At 42.2% G+C, this 20,768-nt stretch overlaps 1 protein-coding gene across 1 annotated transcript in view; it reads right to left on the reverse strand.

Moving 5' to 3' along the window:
* The window catches only part of Ywhab (tyrosine 3-monooxygenase/tryptophan 5-monooxygenase activation protein beta), a 22,163-nt gene extending 2,807 nt beyond the window's left edge, over nt 1-19,356 (reverse strand). The window contains exons 1-4 of the mRNA XM_005362945.3: nt 19,163-19,356; nt 3,810-4,111; nt 1,594-1,717; nt 295-458 (exon numbers count right to left, since the gene is read on the reverse strand). Of these exons, the coding sequence (XP_005363002.1) occupies nt 295-458; nt 1,594-1,717; nt 3,810-4,109 (588 nt within the window). The 5' untranslated portion in view covers nt 4,110-4,111; nt 19,163-19,356. The remainder of the gene's footprint in view (nt 1-294; nt 459-1,593; nt 1,718-3,809; nt 4,112-19,162) is intronic.
* Between the last annotated feature and the right edge of the window lie 1,412 nt (nt 19,357-20,768).

Genomic DNA, 20,768 nt, shown 5'->3' on the forward strand with positions numbered 1-20,768 from the left:
ACACACAAACACAAAATGGGATCTCATTTCTTTCATTATGACTTTCCTATCGTGGCACAAAGATGGCAACGCCCAAAGCTTGTTGAGAACCACCACTTTACCTTGAAGGTTCTACCAAAGACCCCAACAGTAATCAGACAAAGCAAAACAAAAGTTAACATATATTCACATAAAAGCACCAAGTAACAGTTCTGTATTTATTTCCTAAAACCTGACTCCCCAGAAAATGTTTAAAAATCCAAGGCAGTGAGGACTGTTCATAAAATAGAAGGAAGTTCTTAGAAATAGCCTCACCGTTTTGGCGAGGCTGCAGGCCTTTTCAGGAGAGTTTAGAATCTCATAGTAAAAGACTGAGAAATTCAGCGCCAGGCCAAGTCGGATTGGGTGTGTGGGCTGCATTTCTTTCTTACTAATTTCAAATGCTTCTTGGTAAGCCTGCTGGGAGTTTGACACAGTGGCTAGAAAGAAGATAGAAAGGGTTAGCTTCTGCATCACACATGGGATCCACTATAAGTTACTTTAGTACACAAGTCTAAGCAAATGAGCTATCAAAATAAAGGTCAATGTTTTCACTACTCAACTTAAATATTTGTTAAATGTTTCTGCTAAGCACTATATTAAATACTTTGGAAGAAAACAGACAATTAGGATGAAGTCTATTAAAGCAGCCAAGAAATACCGATACAGCCTTTCATAAGACTAATTGTAGAAAATATATTCTAGTGAAAAAAATAATGAGGTTTAAGGTCAGCAAAAGCAAACTCAAATTCTCAACTTAACTCACCCAGTATGTGGACTAGAGCAAGCAAAAAGTCGGTACATGAACCCTGGTTTCTTTTATTGGAAAAATGTGAGACTCACACCCAAATTCAAAGTACAAAGAGGATAATGCAACCCCAATTACTTGGCACACAGCAATCAATAAAGCAGCTAAATCACATCATGGTAAGCCGCATTCTGAAAGAGATGCATCCCTGTGGCAGTCTCACACGGCAGTGTTGCTCATCTGTAGATACCCGAAACCTATTCGACGTGCTCAAGGTAACTCCAGAGATTAACACAGCAGCTCCACCAATACACTGTAAGCACTGTAATGGAAGCTTGTACTCTGGAAATCAGTGCATGACTTGAACATAAGCAGTACCATGCTAGAAGAGTCAATCAAGTAACCAATATGGCAACTAGGTAAGTAATAGGTGGCTAGCCCATGCAGGGTAACTCGGGGCAAAATTTATGACTCATATATCTTTGGAATTTTCCACTTAGACTTCAGACTACAGTTGAAGCAATTAAAACTGGGTAAAGCAAAGTCATGGCCAAGGTGAACTACTATATTTTCCAGTTTTTCCTATAAAAAGACAACCATCAATTCTTAGGTAAGAGGTCATCAAATACATACATACCAAATTTCTAATACCCTTCATATCTGTCTATTATATAAGGAGATTTGCTAACTCTGTGACCCCATGCATGACAAATCTGTGACATCTGAAATTCTCATTATTGTGATCTTAGTATATATAGTAAAAATGGATTTCATTATGAAATATTAGCCCTCCTACTGACTATTTTTTTAAAAAAAACTTTACTTACTTTGCTTATTGTCTCCAGATGCAACCTCAGAGAGATACCTAAAATAGTCTCCTTTCATTTTTAAGTAGAACACCTTGCTTTCTGGCTGTGTAGCATTGGGAATGAGATATTTGTCCAACAGCTCCTAAAAAGTGATTCACATTAAGAATTTTGAATTGCTTCTGAGATGTTAAAATTACATTTGAGATTCAAGATATGCACTACCACTACTGATTTTTCTGAAGACTAAGAACAAAAAATCCTAAACAAACAAAGAGAAAAACCCAACCAATTTTCACTCAAGCTGCTAAATACTGTTTAGCCAAGTCCTAAGAGCGGACCCCTGCACTCTTGAGTTATAAGCCACTCTGACACTGTAAGAGCTGGTTATAAAGAAGCCACTACAGTGCAACGCGATGTAAAAAGGATGGCACAGAACTACACTGCTAACACAAATCTAAATGGAAAGAACCATCAACAAAAGCATCACTTTAATATTAAAATAAGCATGGGTGCATGCACACAAAACATGGGGAAAGCTTTGGAGGAGCCCATTAATAATGCTTCTCTGGATAAAAACATTAGAAGGAACTTTTACTCTGTAACTCTCTGTTGTTTCTTAAAAACAAACAAAACCCCCATTTACACTTGTATTACTTCTGTAATTGTGAGTGTGTGTGAGTCTTTCCATTCTGGGAAGCAAAAAAAAAAAAAAAGCAGCAATAGAATAAAACAGCCAAGAACTAAGTTTAAAATTCATCTGACCTGGGAAGAAAACCTTCTGATGCTTACTGTGTTTCCACACGACCCTGGAGAGACTTAGGACCCCAAGCCTCAGAGTCCTTGGCTGTACAGTGGGGAGGGGAAAGGAGACCAGCATGGCCACCTTCTAAGGCAGTTATAAGGACAAGCAAGGTAACGTACATTTAGTGCTTAACACGCTGCTTGGCACGTAGTAAGCACTCAGAGAGTCTAGTTCTATTATTAATAACAAATTCCTTTAAACATTTATGCTTACAACAAAAGTAGTTCTGAAGGAGTCCAAGCTTCGTATACAGAGCAATATTTTCGAAGAGTTGTTTTAGAATGTGGCATCCTGAAAAACTGGTTAAGAGGCAGTAAGTACCATGCTCTTCTTCACATTCTTTCAGATGCTCTTAAAAGCTGGTCTACATTTCAGGAATTATGGAACTCTCTTGCCTTTGGAATGCATGCCATACTTCATCTGAATACCAGATGTACCTAACATTCAGGAATTAGTGCACCATTAACAAACCCCCAAACAACCAACAGGCAACAAGTTTAACCATGAAACTCTTATCTTATACCAAGAATCTAATAAGAAAGAGAGGTTCAAAGCAAAGCTCAGTGATCGAGGATTTCATGAATCAGTCTCAGAGTATGCAAGAGGCAGCTTTAAAATATTGTGCAGACAGAGGGTGTAACTCCTGCGGGTTAGGGGTGAGGAGTGCTGCCTTACAGCTGAAAAGCTTTACACTGGTTTTCAAAAGCAGATGTCAAAGGAAGTATCTGGAGAGATAGACAGCAGGTAAGAAGGAAATCAGTACGTGTTAACTCTCTTTTCCCTTTAAAGCAGCCTTCAGTTAATGTTTACCTGATTCTACAGAGAAAATAATCATTCCCAGTGGGCTCCCAGTGGGAAAGAATATAATTATGAGGTAGTCTAGGATAGGCAACCAATCCTCCTGTCCAACCCCAAATGTATTAAGAAGGCTGTACTACCTGACCGTAGTGTATATAACACACAGGAGAAGCCCGATACCACCTCTGATTTGGCTTTGGACTGTACATTGCAGCAGGCAGGTGTGCCTAACCTTCAATATCAAAGTTCTACACTTTGTGAGAGCATGACCAAGGAGAGGCTGAAGGGCCTTTAGACTCACTCCCGAGACTACTAGAGCAGCCTACTACTGAGTGCCCTTTCTGATTACCCTCTCCATCTAACCTCAATATCTAAAGAAAACCCGAGGAATGTTGATGAAATGCTCCTGTTTGTTGCAGGTCTTTTTCAGAGAAGGAAAAATCTTAGAAAAGATGAACTGATCGAGAAAGAGTGATGAAAATTACATTACATCCTTTAGATAAATTACAAACGGTTTTCAGCTTTGGAGTATAGTGGAACACCTCCACTCTCTCCTAAGCTGCTTTTAGAGTTTGTATCTGGACCACTCGTGGAGCCTAGAGACAGATGTGAAAAGCAGAAGCGCTGCCCTCACCAGTACGTCATTGCAGATGTCCTGCAGCTCAGCCTCTATCTTCTCGCGGTACTCTTTGCCCATCTGCTGCTTCTTCTCATTCCTCTCTGTTTTCTGTTCAATGCTGGAGATGACACGCCAGGAAGAACGACGGGCACCTACCACATTCTTGTAGGCAACAGAGAGTAGATTTCTCTCTTCATTGGAGAGTTCATGTCCCTGTTCTGTTACAGCCTTCATAGCTGCAGCCATATCATCATAGCGCTCAGCTTGCTCAGCAAGTTTGGCTTTCTGTACCAGCTCGCTTTTGTCCATGGTCATTCCTATAACAGCAAGAGCACAGAGAAAGCAATGTCAGGCTTCTGACATTCTCAGAAGTGCACCCCCCAATGCCATCAAGAATGTGGACATGTACTGAATATCGACAGTCAGGACTGGGCTGAGGCCTTTAAATCATTTTGGTCAATTGTTACCAACAATCCTACATGGTAGGAATATTCTCAATAATCCTTCCACCTTCTTAGAAAACACAATTAAAAAAAATGATGTACCCAAAACAGCAAAGGAAGTAGAACACAGAGGCGTCAAGGCTTTCTAGCTGGCCTGTCCAATTCTAGAGCTTGTTCATCCTTCCCGACATACAGAAACTACTTAAAAACTATTTGCTTTTAAACATTTGCTTATGTGCACATGCGAGTGCACACATGGGCATGGGAGGACAACTGTCAGAGCTGGTTCTCTCCCCCACCATGTGGGTTTCAGGGTCTGAACTTGGGTCATCAAGTTTGGCAGCAATCTCCTTTTCCTGCCAAAGCCATCTTGACAGTCCCCCGTCCCCTGAAACAATTGTTTTTAAGGTATGCTACATACATGTTCTTCAACTTTTTTTAAAGTGACCTTAATTTGGGGTTGGAGAGATGGCTCAGAGGTTAAGAGTACTCACTTCCACCTGCTATTCCAAAGAACCTGTATTTAATTCCCAACATCTACATGGCAGTTCAAAACTGCCTGCCGGGCGGTGGTGGCGCACGCCTTTAATCCCAGCACTTGGGAGGCAGAGGCAGGCGGATCTCTGAGTTCGAGACCGCCTGGTCTACAAGAGCTAGTTCCAGGACAGGCTCCAAAACCACAGAGAAACCCTGTCTCGAAAAACAAAACAAACAAACAAACAAACAAACAAACGCCTGTGTCTCCAGTTCCATGGGATTGACCACCCCACCCCACTTCTGGTCTCTGAAAGCATTAGGCATGCATGTGTTCCACAGGCATACATATAGACACAAACCCATACACATAAAATTTTATTCTTAAAAAGCAGCCTTAGCGCAACACCCAGTAATACAGAAGCGTCTTCTCATTGTCCACTTCCCAGCATCCCACAGCAGCCAAGAGTCAAACAGCAAATACTTCTGCTGATGAGATGTCGGCAGAAATGAGAGTTCTCCAGGCCCAAACCGTGAACACACTAAGTACAGGTCCTAGCCCCTCTTCAGTTACAGCAGCCCTAAAAGTCCATGGATAGTCCTCAAAGAGTGGTCTTCTACTAGCCCAAGTTCCTGAGTGACTCTGCTACACTGCACATGCAGTACATAAAAGAACTTTTGGGAGGAAAGATGGCTTAAATCTGAACTCAAATGGAGCCATTCTTGGTTTGGGACTATTTCAAGATTCTTTGACATTGTCACAGGGTTCTTTAAGATTAAAAACCATCATGTTACCTTAGACTAAATGTATGTCTTTAAAAAGAAAACTGATACTCATTTATCAGTTTCTAAAAACTTTCAATTATACATACAAAGAAACAGGAAAACATATTAAAATAAAGGTCCCGATGCCTGTTGCTTATGTAACTCTAGACTTATATAACATGGATTTTGGAGCAGCTAGGCCAGTTTCAACAGGAAATGGGTTACACAACATCTAGCAGTTTGGAGGAAAGCAGACAAGGAAAATGAAACAGTTCCTCTTCCTCCATCGGTAGTGACATCCACCATTAGCTCAGCTAGTTCACATCTCTGATATCAGGCCCATCCTCTGAAATTCCCAGTAAAGACACCTCCTGATTAAAAGCTTCCACAGTCCCTTGCCACAGGCAGTAGTAGAACAGTGAAAAGAGTAGCCAGTGACAGCAAGCCCCTCTTTTCACAACATGTCCTTCATCAAAACAGCTATCTTCATAGTCTGCTTTTCTGTCTTCTCACTAGGCCACGGCTCTCCTTCACATGGCCCCTACATCGCCCTTCCCAAGATGTAGTCATTGGCCACTAGAAAATGTAATTTAGTGCTGCCCTTTGAAACCATGATATTTTGAATATTTAAAAAATGTTAGTTTCACTTGTCTTTTGGTACCTATCTTTTTAAAGCTGGTTGGGCTTGAACTCAGGACTTCAAGTGTCTTCCACTCCAGCAATGTCCCCTTTAGTTAGTTCATCACTTGAGTCTAAACCTTTCAAAGTCCTTCAGAACATGGCCTGTGAGGTTTTCTGATCCACTGATCTTCAACAGGTATCTTGTCTCAGGTACTCATTCCCAAATACCCTGTAAGCACCTTGTTCAAACATGCAGGTCTCTTCGTCTAGACTGCTCTGTTCGATATTTTGCTTCCCACCTATACAAACTCTACCCACCTCTCTAAGGCTACACAGTCCATGCTGGTCTACGATACAGGACTCTCAATATACATGGAACCTGCTGCACAGTAGTCTCCGTTCTTTATGTTGGTCTATGGTAGACTACTTGGTTTCCCCACACATTATTCTCAAAGGAAGGATTCACATGTAATGCCTCGACTGCTCAAGGAAGCATCTGTTAAGGTTTTCAACACACATGACTGGGAGAACAAAGAACACACAGAAAGACAACAGGCACCATATGTCAAAGCACATTCTGTTATCACACAGAAAAGGATCCTGTTAAACTCAAGCCTTACAGTTTACAAAGCAGACAATGGAATCTCCCTTGGCAGAGCTGCTGTGAACACCAGGAACAGGGCATTAAAGAACAACAGATATGAGATCTTTCTTAGAAATACATGCTGCACAAACAAATCTGAAGGTCCTTAGTTCTTCCCAAGTGTCCATATATCATTTTTTTAACCCAAAGTGTGAGCTTTTTAAAACTTTTTAAAAAATACATAATTTCAAAAAATGTTAAGGGTGTTAGCTCAGTGAATATCTGCTTTGTGCGTACTAGGCCATGGGTTCAATCCCCAGTATCAAAACAATAAACAAAAAAACCAGGAAGGAGGAAGTGAGTCTGGGTTGAACTTTGCACAGAAAGTAGTTATATGTTAACGTGAGACTCATTCTCTCAGTGAGTTCAAAATGGACATACATGTTAACAGTGATGTTTTAGCGATTGCCAATCAGACATTTCTGGAATTAGTAGGCAGTGGCAGCTTATCAGAAGGGCATGCATTTCTTCTGAGACTTTCAATGAGGGTCACAGCCTTTATTTGCTTTCTACCAGGACAGAGAGGCCATTCTAGACTGGCAGTGAGCCAGTAGGAAGGCACCGACATGCATGAGAACAAAAGTTCTCAGAACACCCACATGGTAACGATGGGTGTCAATCTGTCTGCTCTAGGCCACTGGAATCATCAAGATACAGGACTGGCAGGCATTTGCTAATAAATGTAACAAAATGCTTAGTGACATATTGGAAACAATTCAAATATCCAATAGTAGAGAGATGCTTAATAAAGAAGATTCAACAGTACAGACTGCAGGAGCCTCACGAGAAAGCTGTATAGAAAGATAAATTTAAGATGTACAGGGCTGTGCATGAAGGGGTACAAAGTACTTTCCTAAAATGTTCCTAAAGGGCATACACACATGATTAGAAAAGTCAATACAAAATGGCTAAGAGTAGTCGGGCAGTGGTAGTACATACCTAGCACTTGGAAGGCAGAGTCAGTGAGATCTCTGTGAGTTAGAGGCCAGCCTGGATGCGAGTTCTAAGACAGTCAGCTGTTACCCTGACAAACCCTGTCTCAAAACACCAAAAGAAAAAAAGGAGGGGAAAGTGGCGCTAAGGGTAGTAATTTCAGTGTTATATCTCTAGGTGGCAAATTTTTATAATCCTTATTTTTAAAATTGACTTTTCTTTCTTTTGGAGACAGGGTCTGAAACTCACAATGTGTCTCAGCCTCCCAAGTGCTCACATTACAGATGTGTGCCAACACACCTGACTATCTCCTACTTTTAAAATCATTTTATCCCATGTCTCAGTCACAACACAGACAGACCAAATGAGGCCCAGGACCTGGAACTCTAAAATCCTGCCCATTCCTAAGAACACAGCCTGTGATAGGCACTAGAGGAACAGCCTATTTTGTCTTATAATAATAAAAAGTGTTAAAAAAAAAAAAAAACAGAACCAAGCTACTGGGAGTGGTGGTTGTAAAGCAGATGTTTAGCACACTTCTTACTCTTTCAGAGGACTTAGCTTGGATTACCCTATCCAGTGGCTCACAACTGCCTTGAACTCCTGCTCCAGGGGATTAGATACTATCTTCTAACCTCTGTGGGCAAACCCCCAACTCCATAATTTTCTGAAGAAGAAACAGTACTGGGGAATCCACCAGAGACTTGGCACACTGGCCAAGTCATTACTTGCAACCCTTGTTGGTGTTTTCAGACAAGTTCTCACCAAATAACCCCACGGTAGCCTGGAATTCTACATCCTCCTGCCCATCTATCTTCCCAGTGCTGAGATCACAAGAACATTTCAAAATGCAATACTAAAGTGACTACAGAAGAAGTGCTGACTCAGCTAACCAATGCTCTAAGAGTACGCGTGAGCCAATCTCATTCCTCTGGCTAATGCTTTTCCTAAGGGACATTTTCTAGTTACAGGTCAGTCAAAATTTAGAGAAGTCATTTCAGAGTGGTCAAGGAAACAGACGATCACTACACTCATCTATATATTCTTTTAAAAAGTTACTACAAAGAAAGAAAAGTTGAATATGGGAACCAGCTTTTAGAAGCATTAACAATATTTTCACAAAAAGAGAACACTTTTAATTGAAAAAGAGTAAGTCTGACAAGTGGTGCTGGCATAACTGGATATCAAAATGTAGAATGAAAATAGAACCATATCTATCACCATGCACAAAACTTAAGTCCAAGAATCAATGACCTCAACATAAAGCCAGCCACACTGAACCTAACAGAAGAGAAAGTGGGAAGTACACTTGAAAGCATTGGCACAGGGAACCACTCCCTAAATATAACCCCAGCAGCACAGACACTGAGAGAAACAATTAATAAATGGGACCTCTTGAAACTGAAAAGCTCTGTAAAGCAAAGGACACGGTCAACAAGACAAAACGACAGCCTACAATATGGGAAAAGATCTTCACAACCCCATATCAGACAGAAGTCTGGTCTCCGAAATATACAAAGAACTCAAGAAACTGGACACCAAAAGATCAGATAATCCAATACAAAATGGAGTACAGACCTAAACAGAGAACTCTCAACAGAGGAATCTGCAATGGCTGAATGATACTTAAGGAAATGTTCAACATCCTTGGTCATCAGAGAAATGCAAATCAAAAACAACTCTAAGATTCCATGTATAAGAATGGCCAAGATCAAAAACACTGATGACAACTTATGCTGGAGAGGTTGTGGGGAAAAGGGAACACTTCTGCATTGCTGGTGGGAATGCAAGCTGGTACAGCCCCTTTGGATGTCAGTGTGGCGATTTATCAGAAAATTAGGAAACAACCTTCCTCAAGACCCAATAATACCACTTTTGAGTATATAACCAAAGGATGCTCAATTGTGCTACAAGGATATGTGCTCAACCATGTTCACAGCAGCTTTGTTTGTCATAGCCAGAACCTGGAAACCACCTAAGTGCCCCTCAACTGAAGAATGGATAAGGAAAATGTGATACATTTACACAGTGGAGTACTACACAGCAGAAAAAAAATGACATCTTGAATTTTGCAGGAAAATGGATGGAGCTAGAAAACATTATTTTGAGTGAGGTAACCCAGACACAAAAAGACAATTATCACATGTACTCATAGATGGCTTTTAAACATAAAGCAAGGAAAGTCAGCCTACAAACTACAATCCCAGAGAACTTAGACAACAATGCGGACACTAAGAGAGACTTACATATATCTAATCTACATGGGAAGTAGAAAGTATAAAAAGACAAGATCTCCTGAGTAAATTGGGAGCATGGGGACCTTGGGGGGGATGTTGAAGGGGAGAGGGGAGATTCAGGGAGGGGAGCAGAGAAAAATGTGGAGCTCAATAAATATCAATTTAAAAAAAAGAATAAGTTTGAATGTAACAACTTGTTAAAAATTTAAAATGTGAGCCAGGTGGTGGTGAAACACCTTTAATTCAGCACTTGGGAGGTAGAGGCAGGTAGATAGATCTCTGCGAGTTCGAGGCCAGCTTCATCTATAGAGTGAGTTCCAGGCTATCCAGGATTGTCTCACAGAGAAACTCTGTGTCAAAAAAACAAAACAAACAAATATTTTAAAATGTGGATCCATTATCTACTACATGTCAAGAATCACCTGACTTCATAGAAAACATGGTTCTCTTGTCAGGAAAGCCCTACATAGAGCCAATAGGAAACTATATAAAGCAATGAAGTGATTTCCTCACACTCTAGTACCTGTTTCTGCAGTGTTAAAAGTAAACATTAAGAGCAGACAAAGAGGATAATACACACCAGATGCTTAGACAGTGCTCAGAGTGAAGGTTCACGGACAAGTAATTCTGTCTCTTAAGGCACTTCACAAACAAAATGCTACAGTTCAGAGTTGGATCACCTGCACCAGTATGTCCAAGAATTCTTTGGAAAATTCACTCAGAGGAGTTGAAAAGAACTCCCAGCAAAGTGCCCCATACTCAAGCTAAACTATGACAAAAACACAAGGCAGCACATCCGAATCTCCTTGGAAAGTTAACCAACTACACTCAGAGAGAAGAGGTTAAAGGGATGTGAATTCTGGAACTGGAGATGGTGGGGAATAAGGAGCTCTAGGCTGAGTGTGACTGGGTGGGGCTGCACCAATTGCAGCAGCCCCAGCACCATAAAGCAGATCACAGCTGAAGAAAAGCGAGCATGCCAGCTACCTACTCTGGGAGGGAGGGAGAAGTCAGGGTCAGCTGGTGGGTAGCGTTATCCTGAAACAAATGAAGCACTCCTGGCTCTCAAAGGAAACTACTCATGAACACACCTCCTCCAAAATGTCTCTGTGCCATTCCACGCACAAAATGTAGTCTTGTAAAACTTTAATTTCATTCAAACATGTACAGAGTATCTGCTGGAAACAGAAACAGCATATCTAAAACACAAGAGTTCTATGTTCAGCAAACACTGACTGTGAAGAAAAAAACAAAATCCCTTCCTTCTTCCACAGCACTTGTGGAGTTTTGTTGTTTGTTTTGAGATGGTCTCGGGTAGCCCAGGCTGATCCCAAACTCCCTATAAAACTATAACACGACCTTGAACTGAATTCCTGTACTCTTGCCTCCTATGCCCTTCGTGTTGGGATTACAAGCATGCCGAGGCCCCATCTTTCACATGGGTTTTTAAGTATCTTTACTAATTATGCCCAACGAACCAATACTTAACTTAAAAACCACCAGTGTTGAAACACTGTCTTGAAAAACAAGTAAAACACACACACACACACACCAAACTCAACCAAGAAACCCCACCAGTGTTAAGTGGTGTCCCAATGTGAATAAATAGCATGCACAACAATAAACTGATCTGCTGCTGTAAGTGATCAATCCAAAGACATATGCCAATTCTGATTGATAAAGGTGCCCGACACTGACCCTATGAACAGACTTCAAAGGCTACCCCACCATTATAATGAAGCCACTCAATACAATTCACCAATTTATCTTTCCAGACACACCTGCACATCCATATTAACTCCTGCTGTTTTACAAAAGCCGAGGTATCCATCTACTAAGCATATTTACAAGAAATGAATTTTACTCTGCTGTGAAGAAAATAACAAAAGTCACAGGAAAATGGATGAAACTGCAAACTATCGCACTAAGTGAGGTAACCCAGGCCCAGACCCCAGCTCTGGTCTTGGATTTGTGTGTTTAAGTGTCTGTGGAAGTCAGAAAGCTAGGAGGACCATGAGAGTGGGAGGGAAGAGACCCTAAGTGAAGAAGGGGACAAAGGTGGAGGAACTACTGAGGGTGGAAAGGTTTGGGAGAAATTGGAGAGAATTTTAAACTGAATAAACTTTTTCTCCTCTGCTGCTTTTGGTCAGATATTTTACCACAGCAACAGAAACAACAGGAGCAAAATCACTTTCCCATTAGATTCGAGGGCATGGATTCCACAGGAATCCAAAGCCCACTGCTAAAAGGAGGTTCTAGACCCTGGAGGGAAGCTACTACTATTGTTTTATTAAACACACATGCTGTCAAACTATCTTCTAAATATCTATGCTTATACCAATAGATTAGTATTCATCTCAACCTTGGTCAGAAACACTTCTTTTTTTTTAAAAAAAATGTATTTATTTATTATGTATATAATATTCTGTCTGTGTGTATGTCTGCAGGCCAGAAGAGGGCACCAGACCTCATTACAGATGGTTGTGAGCCACCATGTGGTTGCTGGGAATTGAACTCAGGACCTTTGGAAGAGCAGGCAGTGCTCCTAACTACTGAGCCATCTCTCTAGCCCCAGAAACACTTCTTTTGCAGTGGACAGTGGATAATGCAGACTTGCAACTGGTCCAAGTGCTGAAAATAAGTGACTACTGCCCGACTGGGAACACTGCAGACATGAAGAAGGGCTGAGAAATTTGTCTTCTAGACATGATGTGGTTGTTGCACTCATGACCCCCATCAGCTGAACAAGACAGGGCCTGCTAACATTCTAGGATGGATGGAGGCAAGGCAAATGAGGCCCCACATCTAGCTGTGAATAGCTGTTGGCATGGGGGAGTCATTTTGCTTTAGGGGTGTAGCCACTGGTTAAAAGTCATCTCTGAACCAGTAAATAACACACATCCATGGGGAGGGGAGCTCCTTATTAGGAGATGTCATATGATACCTACAGAACTTTGCATAATGTTCAAGCACTTGAATTACAAATAATGATAACTCAAACTTTTTAGCTTATGGTAGTCATTTATTTAACTGTTCAAAAATAAATACCCCAACTCCATTTAACTAGATTTGAAAGCACATAGAAGCAAACATAGTGATAATCCAAAGTAAATTACTGCTCCAGGTACTGGAGTCCTATTTTATACTCCTGCTTCGATGCTTCTAATGTTATCTGTAGGAATCAGTGGTAATAAACAGTTATTTCCCATTGCTAAATAATTTTAAAGGTATAAATCATCTATAGCCATACAAACAAACCCAGTCATTTAAAAGGAATATTTAGTTCACGATTAACTTGTTAGGAGTCTGCAAGCACTCAAGTCAATAGCAATGACAACATTCCACACAGAAGTTAATGGTCAGCGAGTAAGGGACACTCAATATGCATCTCATTTCTCTTAAACCTTTAAGGATTTAAAAAGGATAGCATAAGTTAATTACTTATGCTTATTTCTAGAATATGACTCCCAGAGTTTATTGTAAACACCTTTATTGGCACCTACAGTGGTCTGTAAGCTTAAATTAGGAATTCAGACTATTAATTATCTCATGTCCACCACACTGAATCTCAAGCCACTCGAGCATTGATGAATTTTAAAAAAGTGAACAAGCTGTTATTTTCTATGTGGACAGAAGCAGGCAGGTCACATTTGACCTATAAAATACAGACTGCATATACAGTCTACTTTAAACTACTTTTTTTGGTTGCTGTTGGTCTCACTCTGTAACTTAAGTTAGCTGGGAACTCACTATTCAGCCTAGCCTGGCCTTGGCAAACTCTTGGCAATTCTGCTGCTTCAACCTCTTGAATGCTGGGGTTATGAGGTGTGAACCACCATATCCAGCTGGACTTTTCAAAGTACTACCTCACCTCATTCAAGACATAGCACTAGGCTTTTTGATTACTAATTTTTCAGCTACCAAGCATACTTAAGAGATTCAAACTGGGGGCTGGAGACATGGCTCAGTGGTTAACAACACTGACTGTTCTTCCAGAGGACATGGGTTCAATTCCCAGCACCCATATGGAAGCTCCCAACTGTCTGTAGTTCCAGTGGATATGATACCTTTACACAGACATACAGGCAAAATACCAATGCACATAAAATAAAAATAAATAAATAATTAAAAGAGATTCAAACTGGATTCCAACAAGTCCCTAAAATATTTTCAAACAATATCCATACACAAGTATCAGGCACCTATACAAACCCAAGAACAGCTAAAAGGCTAAGTAACAACATGATCATTTATGTTCTGCTGAATGGATAAAGCACTTAGGAATTTGTATCAATTCATACAATACTAGATACCTGTGAGATAGGTGGCACCATCTTCTTTTACACATGTAAAGAATAACTTACTCAGGGTCACACAGCTAGCTATCCAGGGCAGAGCTGGGAATCTAGCTCAATATGTATGTGTGGAAATCACAGGTCAATTTTTGAGTGACACTCTGCAGAAGCTATCCTTGGGGGGTTGACGTTTTGTATTTGAGACAGATCTCTCTCAGACCAGCCACAGAGCCCCAGGCACTCTCGTTTCCACATTCCCAGAATTGGGATTATAGATACACAACACATGTTTTCCTGTGGGTGCTGAGGACCAAACACAGATCCTTATGCTTGCATAGTAAGCATTTACCAACAAAGCTGTCTCCTGAGTCCGCAATATTAATTTAAAAAGTTGTTGACATTTCTTTTTTTTAAAGATTTATTTATTTATTCAGTATCCTGTTTGTAGGCCAGAAGAGGGCACCAGATCTCATTATAGATGGCTGTGAGCTACCATGTGGTTGCTGGGAATTGAACTCAGGACCTCTGAGCCATCTCTCCAGCTCCCTTGACATTTCTTTTGTGTGCACATGGAAGTCAGAAGACATTTAAGGGAGATGGTTCTCTCCTTCACTATGTGGGTACCAGGATCAAACCTCAATCTCAGGTTTGGTGGCAAACACCTTTAACAGCTAAGCCATTTCACCAGCCCCTCAACTTTAATTCTGAAGTTAAATGCTTCTAAGATAAGGTATGATTCCCAACACTTAGATGTATAACTGTGAATTGTGATGAAGAAATAATTTATTACAGTCGTTACACTCACTCTCACACAAGCTCTAGTGTTAAGGCTCTCCTCATGAAGACAAACAATAACAGACCAGGCTTATAGCTAATTCATTTGGCTTTTCATCTGTTTGTCATGGCCATTCAGAAATAACTCTTCTAGTTGAGTCTTTAAGGAAAACAATGAAATAAACAACCACAATAGGAAAACTTACATAATCAAGAACTGGCCAGAACTTGAAGGGAAAAAAAATTTTACCTACAATCTCCCAGAATAGCTTGCTTTTGTGAGGCCATCACTCACTTTCATCTCATTACAAGTATCAGAAACATCTAACTGTCCTTCAGAAAGCAGCCATCACAGAACAGAAAAGTACTTTAAATCCGTGTATCTCTTCAATGTTCTCCTTAGGAAAATCCCCTCTGAGTCTACCTCCAACTGTTTCTCATTATGAAACACAGGTCTACTAGAATCCTTTTCATGTAGTGAAGACAGATCTAAAGTCATTAAAGAGTCATTATGTAACTATATTCTCCTGTCCTCTAGTGTGAACCCTCATGTCCTTAGGTGAATGGATAAAGCAGGGATCCTCTCATTCATTCATTCATTCATTCATTCATTCATTCATTCAGAGTCTTGCTGTGTAGCGCTAGACATCCTGAAACTCACTATGTAGATCACACTGTCCTCAAACTCATAAAGATCAGCCTGTCCCTGCCTCCCAAGTACTGAGATTAAAGGCAAAGTCATGCTGGGGCAACCAAGGATCTTTTAAACTTCAGTTTACAAAGAAGTTATAGTTTCTAAGGTTCCTTGCTGACAAAACTGCTTTTGCCTGGTGCCTGAAAGAGCAGGGAGCACAGTTTTTACAGATGCAGTAACTTAGTAGCTTCTCCCTACTTACAGGAAGAGATAGACTCTCTTTTTCTTCTCCCAGACAAAATAAGAACCTAAATTACTACAAAGTGGTATAAGTAACACTAAATGATGGCTATAGCTAAAATCTAGTAAACCAGACCCTAGGGTGATTTTCTGCAGAGCACCTGACAGACTTTCTCCCTAGCAGAAAGCAAGTACCCAAACACTGGACTCTTCAGCAGCTTTCACCAGCAATATTGCCCTACACGAGAACAGCATTGCATACGCCTTTAAGAACAGATGAAATTACAGCTTCAACACGTTAACAGGATGCAGGTACAAAAAAGTAAGGTGGTCAATACATATGTTGTTCAAATCATTACCCAGAGTCAAACGACCTAGGCATAATTGCTGATTTTAGCGGTTAATTCTGTGCTACATGTATGTGTCTCCTTGAAAAAAATCTTCATTTCTCCACTTCAGTTTCCTCATCCATACAATGAGTGCTTTACGAGAAGCCTGGCACACACGAAGTGCTATGAGTGGGGACAGTGTGACCATAGGCCATGTAACCTGATGATCTTTAGAGGCTATCAACTAAGTCACAGCAGGTAGATTCTGTACTTGTCTATAGGCACATATGCAATACCTAATCTAAATGTAGACTCACGTACAGTCAAAAATCTGATAATAACTCTAAAAGATAACGGCTGATCAATGGCCACTATGTTACAGAGGTGTTTCAAGTTCAGCTGTGCTGTGCACTGTACCCTGACTACACTAACATGTACCCTGTGTGCTGTGTTTCTCAATGGGCTAAAAGAAAAGACTTTATTTTTCACCACAAAGAAATCATGTCTGGCAGGACGATTGTGGTGCACACCTTTAATACCAGCACTCGGGAGGCAGAGGCAGGTGAATCTGAGTGAGTTCAAGGCCAGCCTAGTCTACAGAGTGAGTTTCAGGACAGTCAGGGCTGTTACAGAGGAACCCTGTCTTGAAAAATTAAAAACAAAAATCATGTCTGAGGAGATAGGCTATTTAAACATTACACAATATATACATATATTTAAACATCACAGTAATCATAGTATATATCCATTCATGTTCAATTTATTTTTATTAATTTTACTTGTATTAAGAAATAAACATCCCAGAAACTTATTTGTATTCAGTCTGCCACCACACATCCAAATGTTGTATTGCCAGCCCAGTACAGAGGTGCACACCTGTAACCCCAGCTCCTAAGAGAGGAGACTGAGGCAGTGAGCTTGAGACTAGATTGGGCTACGTAACACAGAGGTGGGGAAGAGGGAACATTTTACATGGGCTACGTAACACAGAGGTGGGGAAGAGGGAACATTTTACAGTACAGATGAGAAAAACTGGATTTGCTATATGTAAAGTTATATAATGTATCATTTTTAATAGCAAGTGAACAAAACAAGATTGTGTCTTATCAGAAAGAGAGAAAGAAGAACTCAACCACTAAAATGCAACAAAACCAAAGGCTTATATTTAACAACTTAGAGTTTACAAAGGGTCTCAGACAACTGTGGAGATAGGGAAGCTAAGAGCCAGAGATGATCACGGCTAGGAAACAGTACAGGGAAAGAACCGAATCAAATTTACCTAATATCAACTTCAGCGCTCTGTTTTTGGATCCACAGCCAAGTGGGAAAAAAAATGCACTTTTTTGCAGTAGCCCAAATCTCTGGAGACTCTGCCTAGGGAACAAGCATCATGGGAATGTGCTCGGCCTGGTTTCACACAGGCTGCCTCCCTGATCCATACAGCTCCAAGTCTAAAATGGCTTCAACACAACACAAGCACTGCATGATGGGAAATGCACAGAAGATAACAGGGTAAGAGCCATACTCCTGGGGCTGACAGTCCATAAATACTTGCCACAGATGAGAGAGGATATTCAATCTGAAAGTAGGTGTGTGGTTTGGGCCAATCACCTCATTTCTCATAAAGACTTCATTTGTAAAATGGTTTCTCATCTTGTTTGAAGGCAGAAGTAGGAAAAATAATTTAGCAATTGGTACTGGATTTTCAGTCTTCCATTTCTAAGGCCATGCTTAAAATTCTAACTTGGGTGGGGAAGAAAAAATAACCAATATTCTCCAGCTATATGCTACTAAAAACATTGATTCTAAAAAAAAAAATTAAAAAAAAAAACTAAGAAATGAGGCTAGCTGGGTGGAGGCAGTCAAAAAGAAATCCACCAAGAGGAAAATATTTGTATAATTTCTCAGCAGCTAAATGTAAAACGCTGAGTAACCACGTGTTCAGTCCTATACCCTGTATGTGTGCGGCTTCACAGAAACACCTGAGATACAGCAAGAAATATAATTTTCATATTCTCCTAAGGGTTGCACCTTTCTGCATTGGCCCGTGATATCACTCATAGCATCTTGCAGATTCCACCTCCCACACCAGACATGTAAAATCAGGGGTCGAATGCTATCTGGTCTTACCAGAGAGAATGTACTGAAGGCAAGGACAAGACGTATTTTTACAGAGAGGTTGGCAAATGCTCATAAACGCTGCCACCTTTGGAATCCTCCCTGCACGCAAGTTCTCCATTTGCAATAGACCCAGATGCGCTCATCTTGGAAAGATAAGGGTCCACATCCTGCCCACTCCTTCCCCACCAACAGACAAATTTCAAATAGTAAAAGACAAAACCAACAAACAAAAATGTATGGAGGAATTCGGGGCGCAGACACACGAGATTACGGCCGTAAAATGAAGACAAATAGCATGAGAAGCCTCAATTCTCAGCCTGATCTTCCCCCGCCCCACTGGGAATCCAGTTTGAGTCAGTAAAACGATTCGGACAATTCCATTTCTAGATTCAAACCTCAACCCTGCTGTCAGAGAATCTCGGGTCCAGCAGGGTTTCCCACACCAGCGATGATGAAACAGCTTTACTGCAAAGTGGGAGAGGGATTCGCCCCAGCTGACGCCAAGGTTAAACCCTTACTCATCCAGGGGAGCGCAGCAGGGGCGTCGCGGCTTGGGGGAACTCGCTCGCCTTCGGCTACACTGCAGTTTTTGAAAGCCACAAAGGAGCGAGGTTGACAGGCCCAGAGGGATGGCTCCGGGCCCGAGGGGAGCAGGCAGGGGCGGCGCCGAGCAGAGGAGCTGCCGGGGGCAGTCCGCAGCCCGGTCGCACCCCGTACGGCCCTCTGAGAGAGAAGCCCGGGCTTCCCGCGGAGGCGCAGGCCCAGCCGGAAGCGGGGAGGGGCGGTGGCGAGACGGGCCGCGGCCGCCGCCCGAGAAGGGGCTTCGCGTTGGGGCCCCTGGGAGCCGCGCCGCACTCACCGTGGAGGACTGTAGGGAGAAAAGGCGCTTCCGGGAAGCTCGGAGGGCGGCGACTACGTCTTTCCCAGGCCCACTCCTCAGGCGGTGGTGGCAGCAGCGGCGGTGGCGGCGACCGTAGCTGCAGTGGCGGCGGGCAGCGGCTACCCGGCTCCGGAATCGGCGGCGGCGGTGGAGGCAGCTGCACTTCCGCTCCGGCCACCACTTCCGCTCTAGCCCAAGTCCCGCCCCACCCTGAGTCGGCTCTTCATTGGGTGAGCGAGGCACGGGGTTGCCCCGTCCTCCCGAGAAGGGCGGTGATAGCCGGGAGGAGGGGAAGTCACGGAGGGCCTAGAGGGAGCGGTCGTGGGAGGGCGCAGGGCCTTGGTGGGAGCGAGGAGGGGGCGGACGCAGAGAAAGGAAGTGGGGTGGGGGAGCAGGAAGAGGAGGAAGAAGAGAGGGCGGAGCTGAGGTGACCGCCCCAGGGCTGGTATGTGTGAGAACAGGGCGAGCTCCAGGACGGGTGGTTCAGAAGCTTGGAGCATTTTTGGTCCAGGTTCGGGGTCATATGTTTCCACCCCACCCTGAAAATAATCCTCACGGGATCGGAGTCGCTAGCAGTTCTATTAGCTGTGCGCTAAGGGATTGCTTGTAACCGAAGGAGAACAGAAATGGCTCGGCCCTACATTTTCAATTAATTCCTATTTCAGTTCAAAAGGTACTTACTGTTCCTTCCCGAGACCGAGGAAGCAACATCAAGTGTCAGGAACAGAACATCCTCAAGGTTTTAAGAAAAACAACCCGTGTACATCCTTTCTTCGTTGAGATTCCCTGGTCCCCAAATATCATTTATAAGAAAGCCTCAAAGGCAGAACTCCGGACCTCCCTAGACGGTTTTCGCCATTACCTGAATTGTATTAATTCTCCAGTCAAGCCTGTTGACTCTTAAACCTCGCCCTTCAAAATAACTATCAGCACTCTTCGCTCTCTGTGTGGCAGCTTTCTGAATGCTGGAGAATACAGCAAGGGCCAAGACAGACGGTCGCCCTGCTGTCTTGAAGCTTACAATCTCTAGGAGAAAGAACAAAAAGGCTTTTGTCATTTCTCCCTTATTTAACTTAATGATAGACTTCTAATTCACCGCTTGACTCTGAGCCCTGCCCCCATCAAGTACCAAGTGATCTTTTTTCAATGTGTGTCTGCAACTGTAGGCTCAAACCTATTGTTCCATGAGTGTGACAGTCAGAGCTCCCCAGAAGCTGTCCTTAGCTATCCTCAGCACCCCAATTCATTTATGTAGCGCCCTATTCCCCCAATGTACTGTGCCAGTGTCTATAAACAGTTTGAGATAATTGCTGTCTTAGGGTTTCTATTGCTGTGATGAAACACCATGATCAAAGCGACTTAGGGAGGAAAGGGTTTATATGGCTTATACTTCCAAATCACTCATCATCAAAGGAAGTCAGGACAGGAACTCAAACAGGGCAGGGACCTGGAGGCAGGAACTGATGCAGAAGCCGTGGAAGGCTGCTGCTTACTGACTGGCTTAACCCGCTTTCTTATAGAACCCAGGACAGGCAGCCCAGGGATGGTACCATCTCCTTCCATCAATCACTGATTAAGAAAATGC

This window comes from Microtus ochrogaster, linkage group LG8, assembly GCF_000317375.1.
Source record: "Microtus ochrogaster isolate Prairie Vole_2 linkage group LG8, MicOch1.0, whole genome shotgun sequence".
Lineage (NCBI taxonomy): Eukaryota > Metazoa > Chordata > Mammalia > Rodentia > Cricetidae > Microtus > Microtus ochrogaster.